The sequence below is a fragment of the Coturnix japonica genome, chromosome 7 (genome assembly GCF_054131305.1).
Source record: "Coturnix japonica strain WE chromosome 7, WE-NBRP24, whole genome shotgun sequence".
NCBI lineage: Eukaryota > Metazoa > Chordata > Aves > Galliformes > Phasianidae > Coturnix > Coturnix japonica.
This window is the reverse complement of record NC_140669.1, coordinates 258,215-282,599: the sequence shown is the minus strand read 5'-3', so window position 1 is coordinate 282,599 and position 24,385 is coordinate 258,215. Positions and strand designations below refer to the sequence as shown.

At 46.0% G+C, this 24,385-nt stretch overlaps 1 protein-coding gene across 3 annotated transcripts in view; it reads left to right on the top strand.

Moving 5' to 3' along the window:
- The first annotated feature begins 2,471 nt into the window (after nt 1-2,471).
- TANC1 (tetratricopeptide repeat, ankyrin repeat and coiled-coil containing 1) overlaps nt 2,472-24,385 on the top strand; it is a 48,221-nt gene continuing 26,307 nt past the window's right edge. Inside the window, exons 1-3 of one of the 3 annotated variants that reach the window (XM_085551975.1) lie at nt 2,472-2,490; nt 16,955-17,029; nt 21,533-21,736. In XM_085551975.1, the coding sequence (XP_085408101.1) occupies nt 16,969-17,029; nt 21,533-21,736 (265 nt within the window). In that variant the 5' untranslated portion in view covers nt 2,472-2,490; nt 16,955-16,968. Of the gene's footprint in view, nt 2,491-16,954; nt 17,030-17,819; nt 17,878-21,532; nt 21,737-24,385 lie in introns of those variants that run through there. The other 2 variants (XM_085551976.1, XM_085551977.1) reach the window with 2 other exon arrangements.

Sequence of the window (24,385 nt, the reverse complement as noted above, 5' to 3'; positions counted from 1 at the left end):
CAGAGTGTGTCTCCCACCAGCGGTGTTACAGCTCTGTTCTTCTGTATCAGATTTCAAAGACAAAACCATGACAGGCTGCCAGCGCTGAGACGTTTCCTCTGAGAGAACTCTTCTCTTTCTGGACGTGGCCTCGCTGCAGATGGAGGACGAGGTTCTCTGCAGGAAGAGGCAGACGCTGCGGCCTGAGCTGCCTTTTGTTCTGGGAATTCAGGTTTAGTTTTTTGTGATGAATTAAACATGAACGTAAACCATAGTTTGCTCAGCAAACTGTTTCAGTTATTTATAAAGCTGTTTCACGTTGTCCCTACATTTTCCTTTTTTGGTGTGAGGAAGATTAATCTTTTTTGTAATTATATGAAACTGTTGTAGTGTGCTACATAGTGAAGCTGAGCAGTTTGGCCGGCACACAGGGAATGGCTGAAGCGTTGGGAGCTTGGGATGCAAAATGTTGGAGTTTGGGAGAGAAAAGCACGTCATATTCTGCTGCCATTAGCAAGGTGCTGCTCGTGGTGCCACTGCTAAACCTCTGTCTGCACCTATAAAAAACATCACTTCAAAGCCATTGATGTGAGGTGTTTCCATGTTCTGGTATCTAACTGGAGATAACGCTCTGCAGTGGTTACCTTGATGCAGGGTTACCACGCTGCACCACAGTAACAATGTCTGTACATGGTTTCCAGCAGGATTTGGCACCAGCAGAGAAGTTCCATCTCACTACTGGTGGTACATCCATCCTCCTGCTCTCACAATTAAGAGCTCTTCATTTCAGCACAAAAAGCCAGCTAGTGTGACTGCTGAGCTGCTCCGATCCACCCACCCCATGGGCTACGTGGAGATCTCAGCACCAGGTACGTTCTGTCTGTGTGGTGTTTGGTTCAGGATGTCATATCTCAGAAACGTGAGGTGGGTGCTGAGATTCTGAAGGAGAATTCTGCGGTTGTGAAATAAGAGATTACCACGTAACAACTGAAGTGTTACCTGATGAACACAGCTGGGCCATCTATACAGACTGAAGCTCTGAGGGCACTTGATGGTGGCTTAGAAGCAGACACTTGCCGTTGCCTTCAGCCATCCATGCGTCCTTCAGGCCGGGAGTCTGACTGCTGTGACACATCCGTCATCACACACAGCTCGTTCATGGCTGCAGTTGTCCAACCACTGCATTGAGGTGAATGGTTCTCAGACCCCTTCCACCTTAATGCGCTGATCTGAAGGGGCAGCTCAGGAGCTGCTACACACCATGTCCCTGCCCAGAAGGGGAAGGAGCGTGCAAGGAGTGTGCTCCTGTGCACATCTGCTGAAGGTTTGTCAACACGCAGCAGGAATAAGAGACACAAAACACAACCATGTTTAAACAAATACGATCCTGAAGTTGCAGCAATGCCATTAACTGCATAAAAACACAGCACCAGTATTTCATTGCTTGATAGAGAAAACATATCTTCATGTTTTTATACGAAGGACTCGGTATTCATTTTAGCCAGTATTGCTGTATTCTTAATCTCTGAGCGACGTACCATAACCGAGTTCCCAGCCGTCAGAGGAATGCACTGATGCTCTGACCGCAGCATCCGATTCCTTCAGGTCACGTTGCGGTTCGCTCGGATGTTCCCGTTCCGCGGCAATAGACGCAGGTTGCAGCAGGTCCCGCTGTCCCGGCGCTGCTCCTGTCCCCGCTGTGCTGTGTCCGCTGCGCTGCGGATCCCGGTGCGCAGCGCTCGGTGCCGCCTGTGGCCGTGGCGGGCACAGACCGGCGGGGCACGGCGCGGCGGAGCAGCCCTGCTTTCTGTCGCTATTACTTCTATTCCACGTACTCTGCTTTCTGTCGCTATTACTTCTATTCCACCGGCTCCGTTCCTTGCGGATCCTGCCAGCCGTGCCGCTCCTTCCAGCCCTCACTCCCGGTCTGTGTGTTGGGAGCAGAGCACCCCATTCCCGACCCAGCGGAGCTCGGTGCCGTTCTGCCCAGCTGGAACAGGGTACGAGGAAGACGAGACGGAACAAGCCGCGCTCAGACGAACGATCATCGGCTCCGCTGCTGAGGCCGGATGCGGCTCCGAGGCGGCTCAGCCCGTCCCCAGCCGCGTCCCGCCCGCAGGTGGCAGCGCTGGCTCCGCTCGGCCCCGCCCCAGCTCCGTGCGGCCCGTCCCGGCGGGTCGAGCCGTGGCCGAGCAGTGTCGGATCCCGCCCCGCCCCGCGGAGCCGCTCCCGCTCGGTTGGAGGTTGGCCGTGGGCTGCGGGGCGGGGACTCGCCGCCTCCCGCAGGCGCTGAGCTCATCCCGCCGCCTGGCGCCGGATGGGCCGCGCAGCCCCGGCCGAGGAGGTGAGTGCCGGGCTGCGCCCTCGGCGTCGGGCTGCGAGCGTGACTGTGGGGCCGGGCCGGGCGGGAGCTCGAGCTGAGCTGGGCTCAAGGCCGGGCCTGGGCGCTGCTCGGCCGCGGCTTCCGCCCGCCCCGCACGCGCTCCGTGCGGCTGGGGGGGAACGGCCGCGGTAAGTGCGGAAAGTACGGGAAGGAAAGTTGGTTCATCCGCTGTTGGGTGCGGGGGAGCGGGACGGGACGGGACGGGACAGGAAGCGGCCGCTCCTTCCAGCGGCGGTGACAGCCAAAGTTGTGCGGCGGGGCCGGGCAGTGCCGGCAGGGCCGGGCCGGGACGGGCTGCTGAGGGCGGGTCGCAGGTAGTGCCGGGTCGCAGGCAGTGCCGGGTCGCAGGCAGTGCCGGCCGTGCTCGGAATCCGCTCCTGGGCGTCCTGAACTCCCGGTGGTGCTTTGAAACACCGGCCGGCACGAGCCCGCGACGTGTTTGTTGGACGGGGCCGATCAGGGCCCTCGGTGCCCGCTCTCAGCACCGGCTGTAACCGAGCACCGCGCTGTGCACAGCTGTGGCCCGGCCCCGCCGGCTGCACAGCCCCGCTCCTGCCTTGTACTTGGGCCCGTCCTGCAGGAGCCCGGCGGCGCTGTGCGGTCCGAGCCGGCTGTGCTGGGCGCTGTGCTGGGGGCTGTGCTGGGCGCTGTGCTGCAGGCTGCGCTGGGCGCCGTGCTGGGCGCCGTGCTGGGCGCCGTGCTGGGCGCTGTGCTGGGCGCCGTGCTGGGCGCTGTGCTGCGGGCTGTGCTGGGCGCTGTGCTGGGCGCTGTGCTGCGGGCTGTGCTGGGCGCCGTGCTGGGCGCTGTGCTGCGGGATGCGCTGGGCGCTGTGCTGGGCGCTGGGCGCCCCGAGGGGCGGCGATGTGCCCATGGGGTGTCGGCCGCCCCAGGACCCTTCGTCCCACATTCGTTGTTTGCAGAAATCCCGTGTGAGCTTCGTTGTTGCTTGGAGCAAACATCCTCATGGTTATATAATTAAAAAGACCAGGAAATAAGGGAAATCGGTGCAATATCTCGCATCCTGCAGAATTTCCTCCCGCTGTGGTTTGATACGCAGCTGCCAAAAGCTCACCTCACCTCTCCTGTTTGTTCTGCTCCGGTGGTGAAGGGATGGGAAGACAGTACCGTGATGTTAATAATGCTGGTGAGCAGAGAAGGCGTGAGCGCGGTTCCTGTGCCCCATCGCTGCTGTGGGGTGTGTGGGGCCGTGTGACACGGGCAGGCTGAGATGGTGCTGAGCTGCTGGCTGTGCTGCTGCCTCAGTGCAGAGAACCACTGGAATGTCCGAGTGGCGATAAATGATATCTGCTGGAGAGCCAAAACATAGTTGGTGCCCGGCCAAAGTGCTCGGCTTCCCACAACAGTCCTTAGGAAAAAGGCATTTTGTGTGTCAGACCACAGGCCTGGAGCCGATGCCATAGCAACTCTGTGGTCTGAGCACACAGTTCTGGACACAGCTAAGCAATCTTCACAGGACGATGTTTATCTTTAGCTGAACTTTGTGTTGTCATCAGGATGCAGCCTCTCTGTGAGGATGAAGGATGGATGGGCAGGGTTTCACACTGCTGTGTCTGAGGGCATCAGCCTGCTCTGCTGGCTGCTGTAACGATGCTGGTGGACATAGCTGTAAGTCAGGATGTATAATTGTGGCTTTACCATAGAGGTTTCCTGTGGAGCTGCTGCTCTGACAAAGTCTGGGTATTTCAGGCTCTCCCAGGAGCCAGATTGCCGTGCCCTGCCGGAAGCAGGGAGGGCTCAGCGCTGGGTAACACATCTGGAAGCTCTGAGGCTGTGTCAGCATTGCCTGCGCCGTGTGGGGGCTGCGTGGTTTATTTATCACACGGCTGTTGCAATAAAAAGGAAAGATGCAGACAGCTCGTGGATAGGAGGCGGTGCTGCTGGAAAACTGCAGGGAGAATAGTAGGAAGAGCACAGTAAGGCATGTGGAGGGGGAAAGTGAGCTGGTTGCTCATTAATGGAAAATATCTGGTGTGTTATGTGATGCTGATGTACCAGCTCTGCCCCATCTAGCTGCTGCACCACTGCACGGGCACCTTTCATCCTTTCCAAACCTCTCTCTTGAAGCACACACTGTGTATGTAGATAATAGGAGTGGAACAGCTCCAACTTCAGAATGCCCTGTTTCTCTAATACTGTTCAGGGCTTTTTGTTTCCTCCCCCCCCCCCCGACTCAATGAGTGGAGCCCTGCTGAGCCATAGGCTCCATCTGTAGGGCGCTTTGGAGCTGGAACATTACAGCTTGCATTACTTTAATGGGCTGAGTGCTGGCCTTCCTGCGTGATGTGTGGAGGTGCTCTGTGCCAAAGTGTTCTTTGTAAGAGTGGAAGCAGAAGCCAAGTCATGCCAAGGCCCTGTTACAGGTTTCTCTCTGCTGCTAGGAGAGTAACTGCTGGGATGTTTTATTTCTCCGTCTGGTTAATAGTCCCTAACCAGGATGTGTGTGATGCGCTCTGCGCTGTGCTGGGCTCCTCACAGTGCCCGGTGCATGGCAGGACGCTGCTGCAGGGCTCAGCGAGCAGTTTGCTGTGCTGCACACACCACAGTGCCTGCAGCGCCGCATTCTAACAAGGCCTTAAGCACAGATCAGCCCAGCAGTGTCAGTGTGTAACTTCTTTGCATTGATGTTAGCAGAAATTCAGATGTCTTTGAGGTCAAGTCGAGCACTCCTACGTGCATCTTGGTGTTGCAGTTGGCAGCAGTGCTCAGCAAGTCACTGTGTACATCTGCTCTTCGTTTAATTTCTCTTCTTTAATTTGATCTAGAGTTAGGATGGGATTTTCAGTTTCATCTGGAGAGGTTTGAAATTGGAAAGCTAAGCGCAGCTTCTGGCTCTGCTTACCATAAAGACCCTTAGAACAGAAGTACTGAGCTACAGGTACATGTTTCAAATCTTTCTGTGCAGGTTTTCTCAGCCTCCTAAGCTTCGTGGTGCTGTGTTAAAGGTCGGAGTTGTGAATTGTCAGTAGATGTGGATTAGATGTTTGAGATCTCTAAAACACGGTGGTATTAGCAGATTCTCTGCAGCCTGCAGAGCTGTTGCAGTCGCACTTTGCCTGCAGTATCTCGTCCTCTGATTAACAGTCAAAATATTGCTCAAATTCAACCTGATTTTTAATTTTTTTTTTAGTATTATGCATCCTATTGCAGCATGGCAGGAATGAAGGTACCAAAGATTAGTGCCAGGTGGGTGGGAGCGCAGGGCTGGAGCAGGGACCTGCATTACTACCTGTAATTTACCTGGAGCCCTGCAGTGTGTGGGGACACGGCCCAGGGCAGCAGCTGGTGCAGAATCTCCTTCAGTTCAGGGAGTTTCCTCCAGTTCCTTCTACCTGCCATTCTCCCAGTCCTGCCCAGCCATACTTCAGAATTTGCATGTTGGTAACCAAATCGGAACACTTCACTAGCAGTCTTTCAGGCCTGACCTGAGCTGCCGATGTGGTGATTCCTCCAGTGCAGATAGCAACGCATTCTGGGTTGTGCTGAGAAGCCTTGGCTTGTCGCTGAACTTGTGGCCACTGCTGTAAAGGCTGTTTTTATGTATGTTCATACAGCTGGCAGGTGTCACTACTCGCAGTGCTATGGCTGGGAATTATGGCTGGAAGGGCCCCTCGTTCCCAGCCCTGCTGCTGGCTGCCTGCTGCCCAGCTCAGGGTGCACAGGGCCCAGCTCAGGGCAGCAGTGCCGGGGCCTCACTGCCTGCCAGGTATAGGATTTCCTCCTCACGTCTGACCTAAATCTCCCCTCCTTTAGTTAAAGACACTCCCCTCGTCCTGTCACGATCTGCCCATATACAAGATTGATTTCCCTCCTGTTCATAAGCTCCCCTCGTTACTGGAAGGCCGCAGTGCTCGTGTTATCTGTGTCTAGCAGCATTCTAGGTGCTAGAAATGTGCAGGGTGGCCCGGTGAGCGTCTGCTGCTTGTTTAGTGCATGTTTCATGTATCTGGTAATGAATAGTTCTAAAAATGAATGTCCAGGCTGCGTGTATCGCCTGATTTGCCGTGGTTGTGTTCTTTTGAGGAGGAGAAAGGAGGGGTGTTAATTAACAACAACAACAAAAAAGGTAAATTAAGACTTGTCTTAGTCCTGGTTAAATTTAGATCCAGCAGGAGAGAAGCTGCAACTTGTTAGCAGCACAGGAAACGCCCTGACAGGAGCGTTTGATGTGTGTGTGTGAGCAGCAGCTCCATGGCTGCCGTTGGGCTCACAGCACTTTGCTGCTTTGAATATTGTCTGAGCTCCTGCTGGAACTTTGCTGCCATGTACTTAATTGTATTTATGTATTCCTTATTAAATATCTGTGACGTGTCAAAAGCTGGTAGTTGTGAGCCAGGTTCGGAGCTGCTGCGCTCAGAACAGCAGGGGTGTGTTAATTACTGGAACAGATAGAGACTGGGTTAAACATCCATCAAACGAGCTTTGTTTGATCTGGGAAAATGCGAGAATTTGGGTAAAGGTTGCTTCTTTTCCTCAAAAATGTGAGTCAAGGAGAGCAGTCCATTGCCTTCTTTAATAGCTGTCCTTTGCTTTGGATTTCCATTTCTGCCTGGGCTTTAACAAGTTAGGATCTAAACAGTATAAACATAAGAGTAGACAGAAGTACAATAATAACCTTTGACTTCTGAAATTTAAGTGAGAGAAGCTGCTGGAGAGTCTGATTGTGGACAGGTCCTTTTGTTTTGATGTGTTTGGTCTGTTTCTTGTTTTGAACAGCGATGACAAACTATTCCTAATGCAGCTCTGGAGGGCACTGTGCTGTGGTTTGCATCAGAAATGCCTGCGAGTTGCATTGATCCTTAATGTGCTTCAAGGTCTGTGCTGGGCTGGATTCCCACTGAGGTCAGAAAGGGGGTGATTTTTTGCTTTAATAGGGACAGAGTTTCTGGATTTTTCTGCAATATTTGCCAGAAACTGAAAATACCAAGAAAAAAAGAGAGAAATGCCTCTGCCACAAACTGTAGGCATGACTTTGCTGTGATGAAGTGAAATCTTAGCACTGTCCAACTGGCAGCGTAGGCTCCTCGCGTGCATGGAAGATTTGCACGTGACAATTAAAAGGCATCAGGGAAAAGATTTCCTTTCCTCAGTGCAGTTAAACTTGGTAAAGTGGAATGGAGGAGACACGTTGTGCCTTCTAGCACAGGGTCAGAACCTAATGCTCGGCTGGAGGATTCCCTGATGCAGTAAAGCTGCAGGGTGGCAGTGCTGCTGTGTGCAGCTGCAGTTTGCAGCTTTTCCCCTCCTGTTTCCATCAGGAAAAAAATGTTTTCCTCCTTAGTGAGCCTGGTTTGGTCAAGGGAGAGCTTTAAACAGTCTCTTTCCCTTCCTTCAAAGTTCTGATCTAGTTTGTTCTCATTAATTTCAGTCTCTTGCATCTGTTCACTCTATAAATCAGTGAACTCAGTTCATTAGGTTGCAGTGGGACTTTCAAGCATTGCCTCTGCTGGTGAAGGTAAAGGCTCATGAGCTGTCCTGGCAAACTGCTGGAGATCCAGGTAGATGGAGGCGGTAATGAATCACTGATGTTAAAGGATACAGTTTGTATTGTTCCACTAGCTGCATTCTGGTTTTGAGGATTTCAGTTACTCTTTGTTTTTTGGACAGTTGCCTTTGGAGGCAATGCTTTGTGGCACTGGGTTTGGAGGCTCTCAGCAGTGCTTGGCTGCTTAATTACTGAAAGCAGCAGAGCAAGTGTAAAATTTAATAAATACGGGCTTGCCCGGTATTCTGTAGTTTTGGTAAGAACATGTATGGTCTTGTCTGTACCAGATAGTTACTGCAGAATAACGTGCAGCGTGAATGTGAAGCACTTTTTACCTTGTATAGACAAGCCTTTAATTTTTCTTCAAGAACAAACTGGGAGGTTGTACGTATCTTCTTGTCCTTCTACTGAACTCTGTCGTAGACTTACTGCTGGCAGGGAGTTGTACCCAAAGCAGTGATGCAGCGTGTGAGTGTTGTCATTGATTTCATGCAGTCACAGCACAGCTGGGTTGGATGGGAGCCCAGAGCCCCCCACCAGCCCCATTCTGCCCTGGGCTGCCTGCCCCCACCATCCGTCAGCTGGGGCACCCACAGCTCTGGGCTGCAGTGCCAGGGCCTCACTGCCCGCGGGATGAAGAGTCAGCGCTGCTTCAGGGGTCTGCTTGTGTGAGGAGTGCTGGCAAGAAAGCTCCAACTCTGCTAACTCCATGGCCACCTTTTGCGGTAGGAGCTGCTTATCAGATGTGTTCCAACAGGGCTTGTGTTTAACACTGTAACATGTGCTTGTCATGCTACTGCACTGTACATTCAAATGGAAAGTGCTTCAGTTGAGGGGGAATTGGAAAAATACGGATGTTGGTATTTCTTTGTAGCTCATGCTGTGGAGGAGTGTCTGAGTGTTGCTCATTGGAGAGTGTGATCAAGCAACTAAAACCAGTAAGTTTGCATTTTGCAGGAGGCAGAAGTATCCCAGTATCCGGGGCAGGAAGCAGGGAGGGGAGCAGCTCTGCTTTGCTGCATTCCTCTGGGGAGATGCAGGAGATAGCTGAGCCAACCCAGCAGTGTGCTGGGATTCAAGGCGTGGTTCTTCCTTCTGTACCTGCCATGGGATCCTCGCGCTGCTGTTGTTCTCGTGGTTTTAGGGTCACTTAGTAGTTGTCTTGCTTAATTATTGTAAGTGTTTGCTGCCAGATCCAGTTAGGCAGTTGTGTTCTCTGAAATAAATGTCTGAACTTCATTTTTAGTGCTGGTTTCTATGATTTCCTTGTGTGGTTTGCCCTACTTGAGCAAGGGGCTGGGCTGGATGACGTCCAGAGGTCCCCTACAGCTTCATCCATTCTGTGACGTAGTGAGCACTGGTAGTTTTGGCCAGTGTAAGTATTTCAGGCTGTTATTGCATGGTAGCACTTTGCATCTAGTAGCTGAGATCAGGCGATGCTCTAATAAGAAACCATCAGAATCTATTTGAACCAAGAGTAATACATTTTACGTCATGTTAGAAAATGCAGAAGTACTTGCTTAATGACAGCTGTGTTTGTTTCTGTTTTTAACCTTGTTGGGTTGTCTCGGGTGGTGACAGTGGTACTTCATGACCGCTGTCAGTAATCGTGGCTGATGTCTTTACTGTGTCAGTAGAAGAATCCAAGAGCAGACTTAGCTTTTGTTGGACTCCTTCCTGCTGTTGGTGTGAATTTGCTTTTCAGTGGATGGAAAAAGAATCTGAAGAAGCCTTCATTTCTAGATAGTAAGCGTGCATTTTCATACGGTGTCCCACAACGCTTTCCCCTAGTTCTGTGCACCTCTAATCACATGCTGCCAGGTTTCATTAGCGCCAGCTTTGGCTCAATGTCAGGTGATTCCATGTAGGACTCGGAAGGAATTTGTTTTCCTGTTCTCAAACATTAAGCAGTTGGTCTATTACAAGTCTTCGGAAATAGTGATTTTTGCTTTCATGTAAGCAGTGGTGCCGCTGTCAGACTAGATGGGGCAGCTGGCATTCCAGGCATACAAGAACATCCCCTTCTTGAAGCAGTGACTGCACTCATGCTGCTTGCTTGGTGCTTGCTCTGCTGGTGGAATGAGGTATCTCGGCCTGGGGCTGCCTGCTGCATTTTGTCCTTGCTGTTTGCTTTGCTGTTTTGTTATGTGTAACTGCAGACAAAAGAAACAAACACAGAAATTAGCATGTTTGTTGCACCACATGCTGTCTGGATTATTTCAAGAAGAGACTTGTAGTGTTCAATCACTCTGGAGGTAACTTCTTGATACTGCCTAGAGTATTGTTGTGAGAACCTGCTTGGCTTAGCAGCATCCTCCAGTGAAATTCTCAACACGTTGCTCATTTTAGCCCAGTCTCATTTTGGTAGTTCATGGTGCTCTTCTTTCTCTTTCACTTTAAATGAACTTAGTCGATGGCTTTTGTACTGAAAAGGAACAGAAGTCACCTGTTGGTGTTTGAACGTGATTGCTAAAAGCAAGTGATTGGTTAAAGCAGTTCTGTTCTGGATAATTACAGTAGACACATCTTGTATACGCTATCTGGCGAGGAAGTGCTGACCACCTTAAAGGAATATCTTGTACTAAAAGTCAGATGAATTCAACTGACAAGATGTCGCTTTGCTGTCTGCTAAATTGGCTCCTTCCTCCTGTGAAGGAGAGTATAAAATTGCACATTGTCTGCAGACGATTGCATGCAGAGCTACTGGAGACAGCTGTGTGAGTTCTGAAGGGTAAGGAATCCAAAAGTCAGGCAGTGCCTCTATCAGCTGGTGGGGTTGTGTTGCCGTGCAGATATGAAATGGAATGTCACCGGGACATGAGATGGAAACCTGACTCCTGGCTGCTGAAGCACAAAGAAGGGAGGGTCCCCGGTCAGAAGTAGGTGTTAGAGCACTTTGTACGTCCTGCTTGAGATTATTATAGACTTGATGTGTGGCCAGTCAGCCCGATAATGGAATATAAAGTTTATAGCCTGGCTGATGGTAATACATCCCTGCAAATGAGATACTACTTTTGGTTATTGCCTGTTGTTAAGTGTAACTATATTTGTTACCTTTAGATTGATTTCTTCTGTGTTAATAGTACTTGTCTTTTTTTTGTTTTGTTTCTGAAATCAAGGAACACAGATTTCTTTTAGCAGCATTTCTGAACGCTGCATGATGTCTGGATAGTCTGAGGGGTCAGCTGAAGTGTTGGGGTCAAGAAGTAACGTAGATACTGATGATAGATCTGTCCCCATTTCTGCTCTGCTAGATCAGTTTTACGGGTTATGAAACAGTGTCTGTGGAGGAGCAGGTTTAACTGATGCCATGTTGAGGGCTGAAGGAAGAGGACTCTGCCGACTGAGCTGTTTGAACTGCAGGCTGTATAATGTAAGATGGTTGCACTCTGCATTTACATTTGGCTGCTTGAAGTGAATGGCTGTGTTGTTTTATGAGCAACTTGTTGATGTTCCTCTGGAAATGAGGGCTGTGTCTGGGACAGCTGAGGAGCTGGAGACACTTGTTATTACAATGCTCCTAATATTCCGTACTTTCTAGATGAAATGGTGCTGTCACCATGTAAGTATGTAACTGCTGAGTAAAATAAGACCCTACTAGGGTGAGTTGGGTCAAGATTTTGGTTAGCGAGGTCTTGGTCTTCCTTTCATTTTCTGTATACTATTAAAGCTGAAATGGCAGCTTCTGACCTATTTTCCATCTAATTTTAGGTTTCCGATTTTCTGCTGACACAGTGTGTGCTGGGTCTCTTCTGCCAGCAGGGAAGTGATGAATTCTTTCTTGCCTGATGTTTTGACCCTTCCATAATAGATTTCAAAGTAGGGGTTTTGTCACATTTTCCATGTTTGACATATCAGGATAGAGAAAGATGGGATGAGAGTCGCTATTACGGCATAGGAAAAGAAAGAGAAAGTAAAGATCTGTGATTTATTTCATTTGTTTGCTAATTCCTGCCCTGGTGCAGACTGTGACATCCACTGGCTCCTAGGACTGCTGGCTGGGATTCCTGTATGGGTGTTTCTTCAAGACTTATTAACCTTGTGACCTTATTTCTGTCTGAAATACCTCTTTCTGATTAGGGGAGGGCCAGCTTTTTGTTTTATTGCTAAATGTTCTTGATGCGAGTTTTATTGCTGAAGGCGAGCAGCAGGGAGCCTTCCTCGGCTCCATCCTTCATTACCATGTTCTCTCCATGCACACACAGCTTCTGTCCCTGAAGCAGAAACTTATTTTAGTGCATGATCTGTGTATGCTGATCCATGTTTTGGGAAGCTGGAGGAAAGGAAAGGCAATTCATTAAATTCAGAAATAAAAGGCAATGGAATGTTAGAGAGGGTAATATCCTTGTGTGGAATGTAAAGATATGATGTAAGGGAGAAAACAGCCCTGATGACAGTGAATTAGTCTAAATGAGATGAACAGAGTGAAGTGTCATTTGTCTTGGAAATAACAGGAGCTAGGAGGTGAGGTTCAGAACGGCTGGATAGGTGGGATAGGTTTGATGAATCCCATAAGGACGAGTAGCATTATGTTTTCAGTCATAACTGAAGAAAGAGGAAATTCTGTAGGACGCTGTACATCGTTACAGTCCCGGTATTTTCTCTGGAGAGATTTGACAGTGTGGGAAAAGAAAGGGAGAAACAACCTTATCTGACCACAGAGTAGCTGTAGATATTCTTGTGTGTTTGAAAAGCAGCTGTGAACCTGAAGGGATTTGTGTCTCCTCTTTTGGAACCGTGTTATCCCCAAGTCATCCAGTGGTTCACCCACATCATTACTGGATCATTCAGGTTAGTTTAAACAGGTGCTCACGGCACTGTTAGTTAAGATTTCATACTTTGTTAATACTCTTCATCTGCTTTAGTACAAGATGTGAACTGACTAATGGGAATTTCTGCAGTACCTGGCAGCTGACTAAGAATTTTTGGACAACTGTCAAGCAAAGAGAGACGATATCATCCCTGGAGGCACATTCTGTGGGGGCACTGGCCAAAATGATCAACAGTGGGGTACAAGAGACGAGCAGAAAATGGAGTTACTGCAGGATGGGACAGGTGTGTCTGTCAGATCTCAAACCAGACTGGTGGGAAACAGGCGCTGCAGATGCACATAGCAATAGCTAACATCATAGTGAGGAGATGTTCCGTGCTTCCTCATCTGGCTGACTCTGATCACCTCTCATGTTGCTTAACATCGTGCACCTCCTGTTCAGCCATGTGAGAGGTGTGGGGAGCCTGAATGCCAATGGAGGCTGAGGCAAAGAACTCACTGAGATCCTCAGCCTTCCTGCTGTCTGTTGTAGGGAATTCTCCCTTCTCATTTTTTCAGAGGGCCTATGCTCTGCCTGGCCTTCTGACCAATGTACCTGTGGAGTCCTTTCTTACTTTTCACATCCACTGCCAAGTTTAGTTCCATCTGCACCTTGGCTTTCCTGATCCCATCTCTGCACTTCTGCATCTCTGTATTCTTTTTGGGACGCACATTCCTGCCCATACTGCCTGTACATGCTCTTCTTATCCCTCGGTTTGACCTGCAGGTCCTTGCTCAGCCATGCTGATTTCCAGCCTCCTCTTCTTGATTTCTTGTGCTGGGAGACAGAGGGCTCTTGTGCTGTCACAGAGACATCCATAAAGAGTTGCCAGCTCCGCTTCATTCCTGCCCCTTAGGATTGCTTCCCAGGGGATCTCATCCAGTGGTTCATTGAACAGCCAGGAGTTTGCTCTCCTGAAGTTCAGGGTCCTGACTCCAGTCTTCACCAGGCCCAGATTCCAGAGATGGTGAACACAAACAGGGCATGTTTGCTACAGGCCGAAGTGTCTGCAGTCTTAACCTCTTTAATGAGCTGCGCTGCATTGGCGAGAGCACCAAGTCCAGCAGCACTTCCCCTGGACGGGGAAGTTATCCTCGGTGTGCTCCAGGAATCTCCTGGTTGAAATCCCACCCCGATAAGGATGAGAGCCTGTAAGCCTAATGCTTCTTACAGCTGAAATGGTTTTGCATTAATTTACACACCTGTTTTTAATGATCATCCTACTGGTCAAGTATCACCTGTTTAAGCTGCCTGCTTTCTTCTTAACAGGAGCTCTTTTCAGCTCTCTGTCAGGGCAAAGTCGAGGCTTTAAGCGCCGCAGTGTTCCATATCCACCTGATGACTCCTTATAAAAGTTCACTAAAGACAGTTCATTTCAGACTCTACAGTGAAGGCCACTAAGTGTTATTGGAGAATGACCAGACTTTCATTAAGCAGTTTGCTTTTGCTCACCAAGCTGCATGGGTTATGTAAAGGGATCTGTATGTTTATTGGAAAAACATGTTGGATTCAACTAGTTTTTAACTGTGTTGAAGTGGTCTTGAGAATGCCCAAATACTGAACTAACGCTGGTTGTAATACTGAAAATATTACAGTTGACCACAAGGAATGATTCTTTCATAGTAGGAACTTCCAGTCAGGGACTACACTGTTACAGCGTGGGGTAAGTTTTATTCATCCCCAAGGACCTGCTGTCACACTTGGAAAACGTTATTTATTTGTCAAAGAAAAGATGGGTTAAAGCAATAAGTCAGTAGTTCTGTAGATGTGCATATTTACTTTTTAATAGCTTACAAATATATACAAAGAATTACACATTGTCTTTTAGTGAGAGAAGTAATTTTTCTTCCATGTATTCTAAGCCTTTATCATCACTGTAAGAATAAAGGGGAGGTCTCTGATAATCTGCATAGAATCCTAGAACGGCCTGTGTTGCAAAGGCCCACAGTGCTCATCCAGCCCCAACCCCCTGCTGTGTGCAGGGTCACCAACCAGCAGCCCAGGCTGCCCAGAGCCACATCCAGCCTGGCCTTGAATGCCTGCAGGGATGGGGCATCCACAGCCTCCTTGGGCAACCTGTGCCAGTGCGTCACCACCCTCGGGGGGAAAAACTTCCTCCTCAGATCCAACCTAAACCTCCCCTGTCTCAGTTTGAAACCATTCCTCCTTGTCCTGTCAACCCATGTAAACAGTCATTCCCCGTCCTGCATGTATGCTCCCTTCAAGTACTGGAAGATACTTGAATAGAGTGATTGATTTGCCCAAAGAAAATTTTTAGATTTTAAGCCTGAAGGAATTCTAAATGCCAGTTAGACTCTGTTAGAACATATAAAACTGGCTTTTGTTTCATGTGAAATTGCCCTTAGGAGAAGAGATCATATACACTGCATGATGAACAAAGATATGAAACTCTCACCCTTTTAGAGATCAGAATTGTTGAGCTTGGTGAGCATAGACAACTACTGAACGTTCTGCATAGGAATGATGGAAGCAGATGGTAGAAAGGGGCTGAAACACACACAAGCAGTTTTTTTTGCTTATTTTTTAGTTGAAAGGAGAAATGGGAGAATATGGGAGACATTTTGCTGCTGTGGTTGAAATGAGTTATCAGCTCTGTCTTGTAGTCCTTCAGCTAGAATACTGTTACTGAGAGCTACTCTGATGATCTTTCTTTAGAGAAAGAATGCTGGCATACAGTTATTCCAAGCATAACGTACTGTGTAGCAGAACTTCTTTCATTAGTCTATATCCAGTCGTCTTCAAATTAAAAATAATGAATGTTTAACAAGCAGCTCGCAGACAGCAGACATTAATTTCTGGGCCAGCAGACTGTGCTGCGCTGCTGTGAAGCCCCGAGCACCTGTGGGTCCAGCAGTTCTGTCTGTCTGCTGAACAAGGCCCACTTGTATTAATGTTAATGCCATCATGTCTTGCCTCATTGTACAGATATCTGTGTCTGTGCTGCATTTTAGAAGCCTTGAGCTTGCCAAGGTTAAATGGGAGTTTTTTTATGCCTGTATCTAACCAAGTTAGCCAGTTTGTGCTTCCGGGTTAAAAATGCTCCTCCAGTTTCATGAAGTAAACCATTAAAATAGGGAACCAGCATTTAGAGCTTAATAGTTTTCGAGGTGTTGTAATTTCTGCTTTAAAGTAGTGCTCGAGGAACAGAGTGACTATTGCAAAAAGAGATCAGTTCAAAGACTGCACATGTGCACTGTTCTGTGTTTTGTTTTGTTTGTTTTAATAAAATGTGTGGTAATTTAGTAAAAAGTTTTCCTTTTAAAGAGCTGTGCACATCAAAATGTGTTCCAAAGAGCTTATGACATTCATACTGTAGTATTAAGGTGAGACTTACATATCTGGGTTTCTGGAACAAAGGGGTGCCCAGTGTGTGAATGCTGACCCTGGGGTCTGTGTGGTTCCAGATCCACACACAGAGTGCTCTGCTGTCATGTGGGCTGAAGTGGCTGGAAGGAATTGAGATGAGCCAGAAACATGTAGTTCCTAATGTAAAGTGCTTTGTATTCAATTAGAAAAATCCTTTCTAAAGTGTTGTTCAGGAACGTGCAAGAGGGATCAACTGGACTCTACTGCTTGTCAGAGAAAGTATCAGCCGTGGTTTTCAGCCCAGCCTTCCCAGTACTGCCGGACAGATGTGATGAGAGCTGACGTGTGGCCTTTGCCTATGGGACGTGGTTGATTCTGAGTCACTGGTGTAACAAGCACATCCATATTTTTGGGGCAGAAGATTTTAGGCATCTTCTGTTGATTTCACGTGTTCTGTGATGAGAACTGCAGTAGCACAGAGAACTTGTTTGGTCAGCAGCACATTGTATGTAGGTAGGATCCAATGGTGTGTGACACCATGTACCACATCACCATCTGCTCTGTGCGTCTGTGGGTCGGAGCCTGCAGCTCCCATGGCTGTGCTGATATCCCAGGATAGAAGCTGGCGCTTTACTCTCTTTGTGCCTGAGTGTCTTACAGTAGCATACGTGGGTTTAGCCTTGTAACCTTAATTACTTGTGGAATGTGGAGAATGCTGAATTATTATTATTATTATTTTTTATAAGAAGACGGTGAATTCTTAATTGCTTAGTTCAAGTATTGAAACATTCTTTCTGCTTTGGGACTTTGCTTAAACAAGCTACATTGCAGGGAAAAATAAAAGAAAAAAGTATGTTTACCCCCCTGTTTTATTTAAATTGATCCTGTATTCTGCTTGGCTTTGTGTGGGTGGCCGATACTGATGTTGCATTTCTTTCTGTTATCCTTTAGGAGCAACAAGTAAAATGTTAAAGGCAGTTTTAAAGAAGAGCCGAGAGGGTGGAAAAGGGAGCAAGAAAGAATCAGGTATGAATATTCATTACAGAGGATGACTCATGTTCCCTTTGCGCGGTTCACCTGTGCCACTGGCCCTCGACAGGAGTGGTTCCATGCAGAGTTCACATTCTGTGTGTGTGGAGGAGGCTTAAAGCTGCCTGGAGTGCACACCAAGTGATCTGTGCCTGAGCTGCTATTAGGGAGAAGGGCAGATGAGAGCAGCTTGCTCTTCATTCTTACCATAGAAATACTGAGCTTAGGACGGAGGGATGGCTCACGGAGGGCTTTGTATTAGTATTTCTTGTGGACCTTATACACCGTGTCTTAAACAGTTATGCTTGTTTGCTTTAGCTGTCCTAAGTTGGCAACTGCCTGCACTGTGGGAATCTGTATTTTTCCTACTATGCTAAAGATCATTAGATATGCAATACTTGTAATAGATTTTAACTTAAAAAGAAGACCTTGTCTATTACATTTCTGCGGGACATGCTCCATTATTTCAGTTGGCTTTTTAATAACATGAGCATTGTCATTCTGTTGACCCAGTATCAGGCCTGAAGGAACATGAATAATGGAAGCATTGTGCTTAGTTTGCAGCATTCCTCCTGCACTAAAATCCCATCAGAAGTTTAACATCAAATGTAGCACATAGCGCTCATGAAAACTTCATTAATTTGTGTAGAATTTGGTGTGGTAAGTAGTTGGGATTTTTGTGTTTTCTATTTTAAAGTCTTTGTTGGACTCCCATATAGTGCTCAAAGAGTGCTGCATCAACAGAAAGCTGTTTAGAACACAGTACTGCAGTGCTGCAAAAGCAGCAAATCTGGAGAAATAAGAATGGGATCAGTGCCTGTGATTTCTGTACGATGAAACGAAAGGTATGGGAATACTTACGTGCTGCTGTGCATTTAGTGGTTAGTGATTGTCTTCGTATTCAGATTTTTTTAATTGGGGTAACAAAAAAGTTTGATTACCAAGAATTTTTCCTTGGATTTTATTCAGTTCTACTGTAGAGCAGACTTTGCTACATTGCTCTTTTGAGGCCATGTTTCCTTTGTTTTTCCTTCTTGTGTTCTGGTACCTACACGTGAAGTATATCTGACATATAACGATATGATTTTATTTCTGCGTTACGTTGTGCCGTGTATTGGCATACGTTCAGTTATTTTTTGATTGTGTGTGATCTCACTGACGTTTTGTTCAAACTGAATTGGACAAAAATTGTGAATTTGAAATGTATTCCTCTTTTAATCTGTTCTCACATACAAGTAGGAAATGGATTGTTGTCAGTACTCATTGAAAAATAAAATGGCTTTCAAAGGCAGGTAACTTTTGCTGAGTTGTGATTGCTTGTGTAATGTTCTGCCATTCATGTTTTTCTTTGTGCTGTTAGCACTTTGAATTATATGCAGTGCTTACATTTACGGACATGAGCTTTCTTTGCTAATGGTGACTAACTTGCTACTTTAAAATAAAAGTGAAGCTCCTATGCAAGAAGGCATAATCTTTTATTGAAGTCTCTAGTTGATCATTAGCTAAAATCAAAAGTTTTCAAAGCTACGGGCCAGTCAGCAAGGTCCTGCAGCGGGGTCAGGGCAATCCCAAGTACAGGTACTGGTTGGGCACAGAATGGCTTGAGAGCAGCCCTGAGGAGAAGGATTTCAGAGTGTCAATTGATGAAACTTTCAGTGTGAGCCAGCAGTGTTCCCTCGCAGCCCAGAATGCCACTGTATTGTGGGCTGTATCGGGAGATGTGTGACCAGCAGGTGAAGGGATGTGATTCTGCCCCTCTGCTCTGCTCTTGTGAGAGCCCCCTGGAGTTCTGCATCCAGTTCTGGAGCTCCCAACACAAGAAGGACGTGGAGCTGTTGGAGCTGGCCCAGAGGAGGGCCACAAAGATGATCAGGGGGTTTAATGCTGGGAGTGATCTCTACATAAGAGAATACTGATTTCTTTATTAACTGTTTATTGAATCCTGAGGATTGATGACGTAGGCCGCCAGTGACCTTGGTGAACATGCAGCTCTACAACAGTTCTGTTAATATTTTCTGTTTCCAAGGAAAGTTAGTTGTGATTTTTATCAGCTTCTGGTTTCCTGATTGGAATCTGCTACAAAAACTTGATGTTTTTAGCAAAGTTTGTTCATTGCTTCATCTCAGAAACAGACATTGAGTGATGTCAGTGGGATACTGTCTGCTGTGCAGTTGCTGCCAATATTCAGACTTAGGGAACTTGTGCTTTGTTTGGGTGGGCTTTCTGTTTTGAAGATAGAGATCCTTTTTCTTCATGACAAAGTAACCTGATCTCTGGCATCAGCACCATACTGTAGTTTGTATATATTCTGGTAAAGTAGCAGAAGTTCTTTGGTTTCTAAGAAACTTGTATGTCCTCATAGCTTGAGAGCAGAGTGGTTGGGCTTTCTCAGGGTTTGTGCCGTAATAGCGTGTGCATGAGTGACAATAAGTGAAAGGAAGTTTAAAATTAGGAAAATAATTGAGAAAGAGTATTTCTGTGGTATACATTTTTGATGTTTGCTTGTTTGCTTTAATCATATTGCTCTTAGGATCTGAGTCACAGTCTGTGTAGCTGTCCCCACTGTACCTCAGGCAGCGTCAGCAAAATAGAACCAGCAGGAGAAAAATAGAAAAGAATGGTAAGACATAAATAGACTGTAAAACATCTTCAAAGGTACTGCCATAATCAAATCACCTCAATTTATTGATTGAAGATACGCCACAACAGTGTATTCAGGGCTTTTGTAGCTCTTGATTTTGCAGGGCTTTTCTATAACTTACCATTTCCTATACAGTGGAGAAGGACAAATTAAAATCCGTGCAGTTTATTAAGAAAATACGGAGTTAGGAACAGTTTGCTTGTTTCATAGTGCAGGGGAGGTGTGGGTGGACTTATTAACCCTGCAGGGGGAGGAAGTCATTTTGGTATTTGGTCTCCTGTCTCATGTGCTCTCTCTGTAGCATTCCAGCTGGTGTATTTATAGAAATTCCAAATCACGGCCTCAGCACAGTATTGTCTCATTGCAGTTACCTGCATTATTGTGCTGCTTCCGTGCTTTTTCTTCATGTCCGAAACTGGAATGCAGGATGGTTGGACTAGATGATCATGTAGGTCCTTTCCAACCTTGTGATTCTATGATCCTACGATTCTAATGTTAAACCAATGTTTAAAAACAGCTGATGTCGGTGTTTAATTTTTAAGAGAACAGAGAAAATGATCCTTAGCCTCATGGCTTCTGCTGGAAGTAAAAGGGAACTTAGTGACTCAGGTATGAGATCTTAAAGCTTGCCGAAGTGTGTGTGATTATACTCTCTAAAATGTTTACGTTTTTCATTCTAATTATATACTTGGGCAGTTCTTGTTCCTATTTTCGAGACTGGTGTATTACAGCACTTTGCAGGAATACTGAAGCTGCTTTTCTGGTTCCCAGGATTTAAAACCAATAGCTGTACTCCTGTAATAGTTGTAATGTAATGTTTGGAATTGAAGGCAGCAAGTGAATGACAGCAGTGAACAAGAAAGGCAGATCTTACAGAGGCACGTGGATCTGAAATGTTTCCTTACTGTAAGACAATAAGCCTGACATGAGGAAACCATATTTTAAAAGAAGTCACTTCTGCTTTCTTTGTTGTTCTCTGTTAGTTCTACTTTGGGTTCCCATACTCCAGCGGTGCTGCTTGTCGCTGTATGGGTCTCTGTGAAAAATATTCCAAGTACTTTCTTTCCTCTCTATCAGTTTTGTTCCACGTTTCACACAGATTCAGTTTTGTGTGAATCATTGAGCAGTGCCCTCATTTGGATTACAAAAAAAGATGCCAACTTTTGCTTTTCAGCTCTTTCTGTCATCTGACAAGGAAGAACTCAGCACTTTCTACTGAAGCTGCATTTCTTGCACCAGTAGGATAGATCTCTTTTCTGTGCATTTTCCTATTTTGATCTGCTACGTAGTGTTGTGAACCAATACTTTGTTTGTTCATGATAGTTAATAAAAGATTTTGCTGTCAAACAGCGTTTAACTGGTCATCTCTATTTTGGAACAGAATAATAAATAGGCAAAGCTTAGAGTGGTTTTGTGTGAGTGCTTCTCTGTGAGACATTTCTGACTGGGTGTATGGAGTCACCGGACTGAACTGACTACTCCAGTAGGCTGTGTGCTCTCAGATGGTCGCTGAATTTCAGGGTGTCACACTGATCATAGTAAGTGTTCCAGCAGTAGATCTCCTTTTGTCTTTGTGAGAAGTGTAGTTTTGCCTCTGAGGATGAATTCTGGAAAGCTGCTGCTTTGTTTGAGGTGAAGATTTTCTTCCCTCCAGCTGCCTTTATTACAGCAAAATAAAGTCTCTCTTGGTTGTGCATTTTGAATTTTGCAGTGATTTTGCTGTTTGGATTCTGTGGTGGCAGGTGTGCCGTGAGAAGAGGGGGGTCATGCTGACTTGTTGATGGCAACTGAATGTTTTTCTATATTAAATATCTGTATTTTGATTTGTCCCATAATGGATGACAACATTTTATTTTTAGCAGGGGACTTCAGCCCAGAGAATGCCTTGCAGAGTGTTGCAGCATCTGGCCACAGCGCAGATCTTCCCACTGGCATTCAGCCCATCCCGGGGGATGCTTACAGGATGAACCTGGCTAAAGGAGTCTCAATGTCTTTGCCATCTTCACCTCTGCTGCCACGCCAGTCTTACTTGATGCAGTCACGATCAAACAAGAAGTCCCCAGGTAAAGTGAAACTGATGAGCAACTAAAATCTTTGTAGTATTTTGACTCGGTTTCTGACACAATGTAAAAGTAACACTTTTTGACGTTTTATATTTTACACAGTCTTTTTCAATAAGAAATTGAACAGTGAAGGCTTTTTTGCATGTTCTCATGTGAAGAAGATAATTGGTGGTTAAATGGACTGTATTATTTCAAGTGGCAAATAATTATTCTAATTTGCATAGCAAATACTTTTATTGAAATGTCTGAATATGTTTAAAACCAATAGTTTATGGTTAGTATTTCAGTTAGGTAGAGAAAGCAGCTGCAAAACTGTACATGTTATTAACAGCGTTGTTACTGATGATTGTTTTGAGGGAATACTTGCTTCAGAGCGTTGCTTTTTTTTACAGCTAATTTCTTTTGTTTGTATCTATGAATATAAAATATTCTTAGATAAACTGCTGTTGAAGTGATTTTTCAGTCTGTGTCCTTAGTAATGACCGCATACGTATGTGTGTGCCTTACTAAATAAGGTACTCCATCTGGTTCCCTTTTATCAGCATTCTGCACATATAAATCATTCCAACACTCTAACATCAGTTGACTCTGTTCAGGTCAGAGCCCGAGTGTCAGGTGAAACTGTCCATGTTATTGTGCAAACACTCAGCAGTTTGGAAATTCTTTGTTGTAAAGCTTACAAAGTGTAAGAAGAGGACTGACAAAAGTGCTTTTTGGTTGGCCCTGTGAAAGGCCTTGATGAACAAGCCATCTTACGGAAATTAAAGAAAAATTATCACCCAAAGAATTAGGAGAGGATAGCAGATACAAGCATTCTTATTTTGACTATCAGTATTTACAGTCAAGTCGAAAATGTGAGGCACGGAAAGTTTTTTCTAGTCTTGTCTCTTGCTGCAAGTGTCTTGTGTGATAAACAGCTTTGCAAGGACTTCCATGTTTTAATGTAGAGGAAAGCATGTTGGCTTTTTTTGCCAAAGATTTCAGTGAACCTTGGGATCTAACTGCTTGCTGCCTTACTGTTGGGAAAACTGAACTGCATTTGACATGTTATCTAACCAACCTTGCAGCTCAGTTTCCTTTAGTGACACACTTCTATAAGCATAGCAGAGACTACTGTTAATAAGAACTTTACTGTGAGAGTGACGGAGCACTGGAGCAGGTTGCCCAGAGAGACTGTGGCATATCTGAAGATATTCAAGTCCCACCTGAATGCCTACCTGTGTGACATAGTGCAGAGAGGCTGCTTTAGCAGGATTGGACTCAGTGATCTCTCAGGGTCCCTTCCAACCCTTGCAGTTCTGTGGTATGATCATCATCTTCAGGTTTCTTTTTCATGCTACTATGGATGAAAGCAGCAAGGATTGCAGGGAGAGTTAAAGAAGCATTCTGAAGTTCAGATGTGATAAAGCTGTTCTAATGAAACTACTGCTCAGTGAGGTATATTTCACAGAAACAATATTATTAATGCTTCTAAACATCTTTGAAAATATCTAAGGCAGTAAACCGAAGGAAGAAAATTGACCATTTTCTTATGCATATAACATGATATACTTGTGTAACTTATTTCCTTGAGTTGAAATTCTGTTTAGCATCAGCTAAACGGAAACAAAATTCCATGTATTCAGAGATCGTAATTGAAGAGTGTATCACTAAATACTATCCATTATTTAATTAAGGGTTTTTCCTAAGTCCTTATTGGGCCCATTATCTTCCAAATTCTGGTTAGTAAATTAAAATCAGTCATGTTTTCCTAGCAGTAGATTTCAGAGTTATACATTCAAAAACAAAAGTAGTTAACCAATAGTTACTTGCACTTGAAATGTGTTTTTGATGGCTTCATACTGAGAACATTTCTACTTTTGTGCACTTTTATGCACTACCACTCTAGCTGGGGACTCAGGATTGAGCCTGAACTGATCTGTCTGTAATGATTCCTCATGTGTTAGCAGATTGGTTTGTTGTAGACAGGTATGTTGTTAAATCTGCACAACTGGCAGAGGTACCTTTGCTGCAGTGCATGCACAGTAATAACTGCCTTTTTGCCAGTCAGCCTGCAAGTAGTTCAGCCCTAAAACCTCATTATCCATGCACAGGCAAAAGCACAGGAGAATAAGCTGAGCTTCTGAACTGGAACACAGAAGGCTCTACAATCCTGTTTGCACAATCTACTGTGAGTGACACTGTGTTGTAATTATTTGCATAGGAGGTGGGGAAGCTTTTTGTTTGAAGAGCTTGGAGGAGTACCAGTGCTTCTGGATCTGCTTCAATCCTCAACTGTATAACTATAAAAGGAGGGAAGAGAGAAACTATATCTTAACTTACTAAAGAGACAAAAAATTCTGGTGGAATTAAAGCTACTGGTTTGTTGGAGTCAAAAGCTTCGTTAATGAAAGAGTTATGAGTTGGGAAAAAAAAGCAGAAAAAAACAGTATAGGGAAGAATTTTTCAGCATTAGGTCTCTAGGAAGAGGATCAGTAAGTCTCAGTGTCAGTCAGTCCCATCTGTGTCGGGGCAGGTCATGGAGCAGATCCTCCTGGAAGCTGTGCTAATACACATGGAACGCAGGGAGCTGATACAGGAGAACCAGCATGGCTTCAGCAAGGGTACCTAGTGGCCTTTTATGATGGTGCCTCTGCATCAATGGACGAG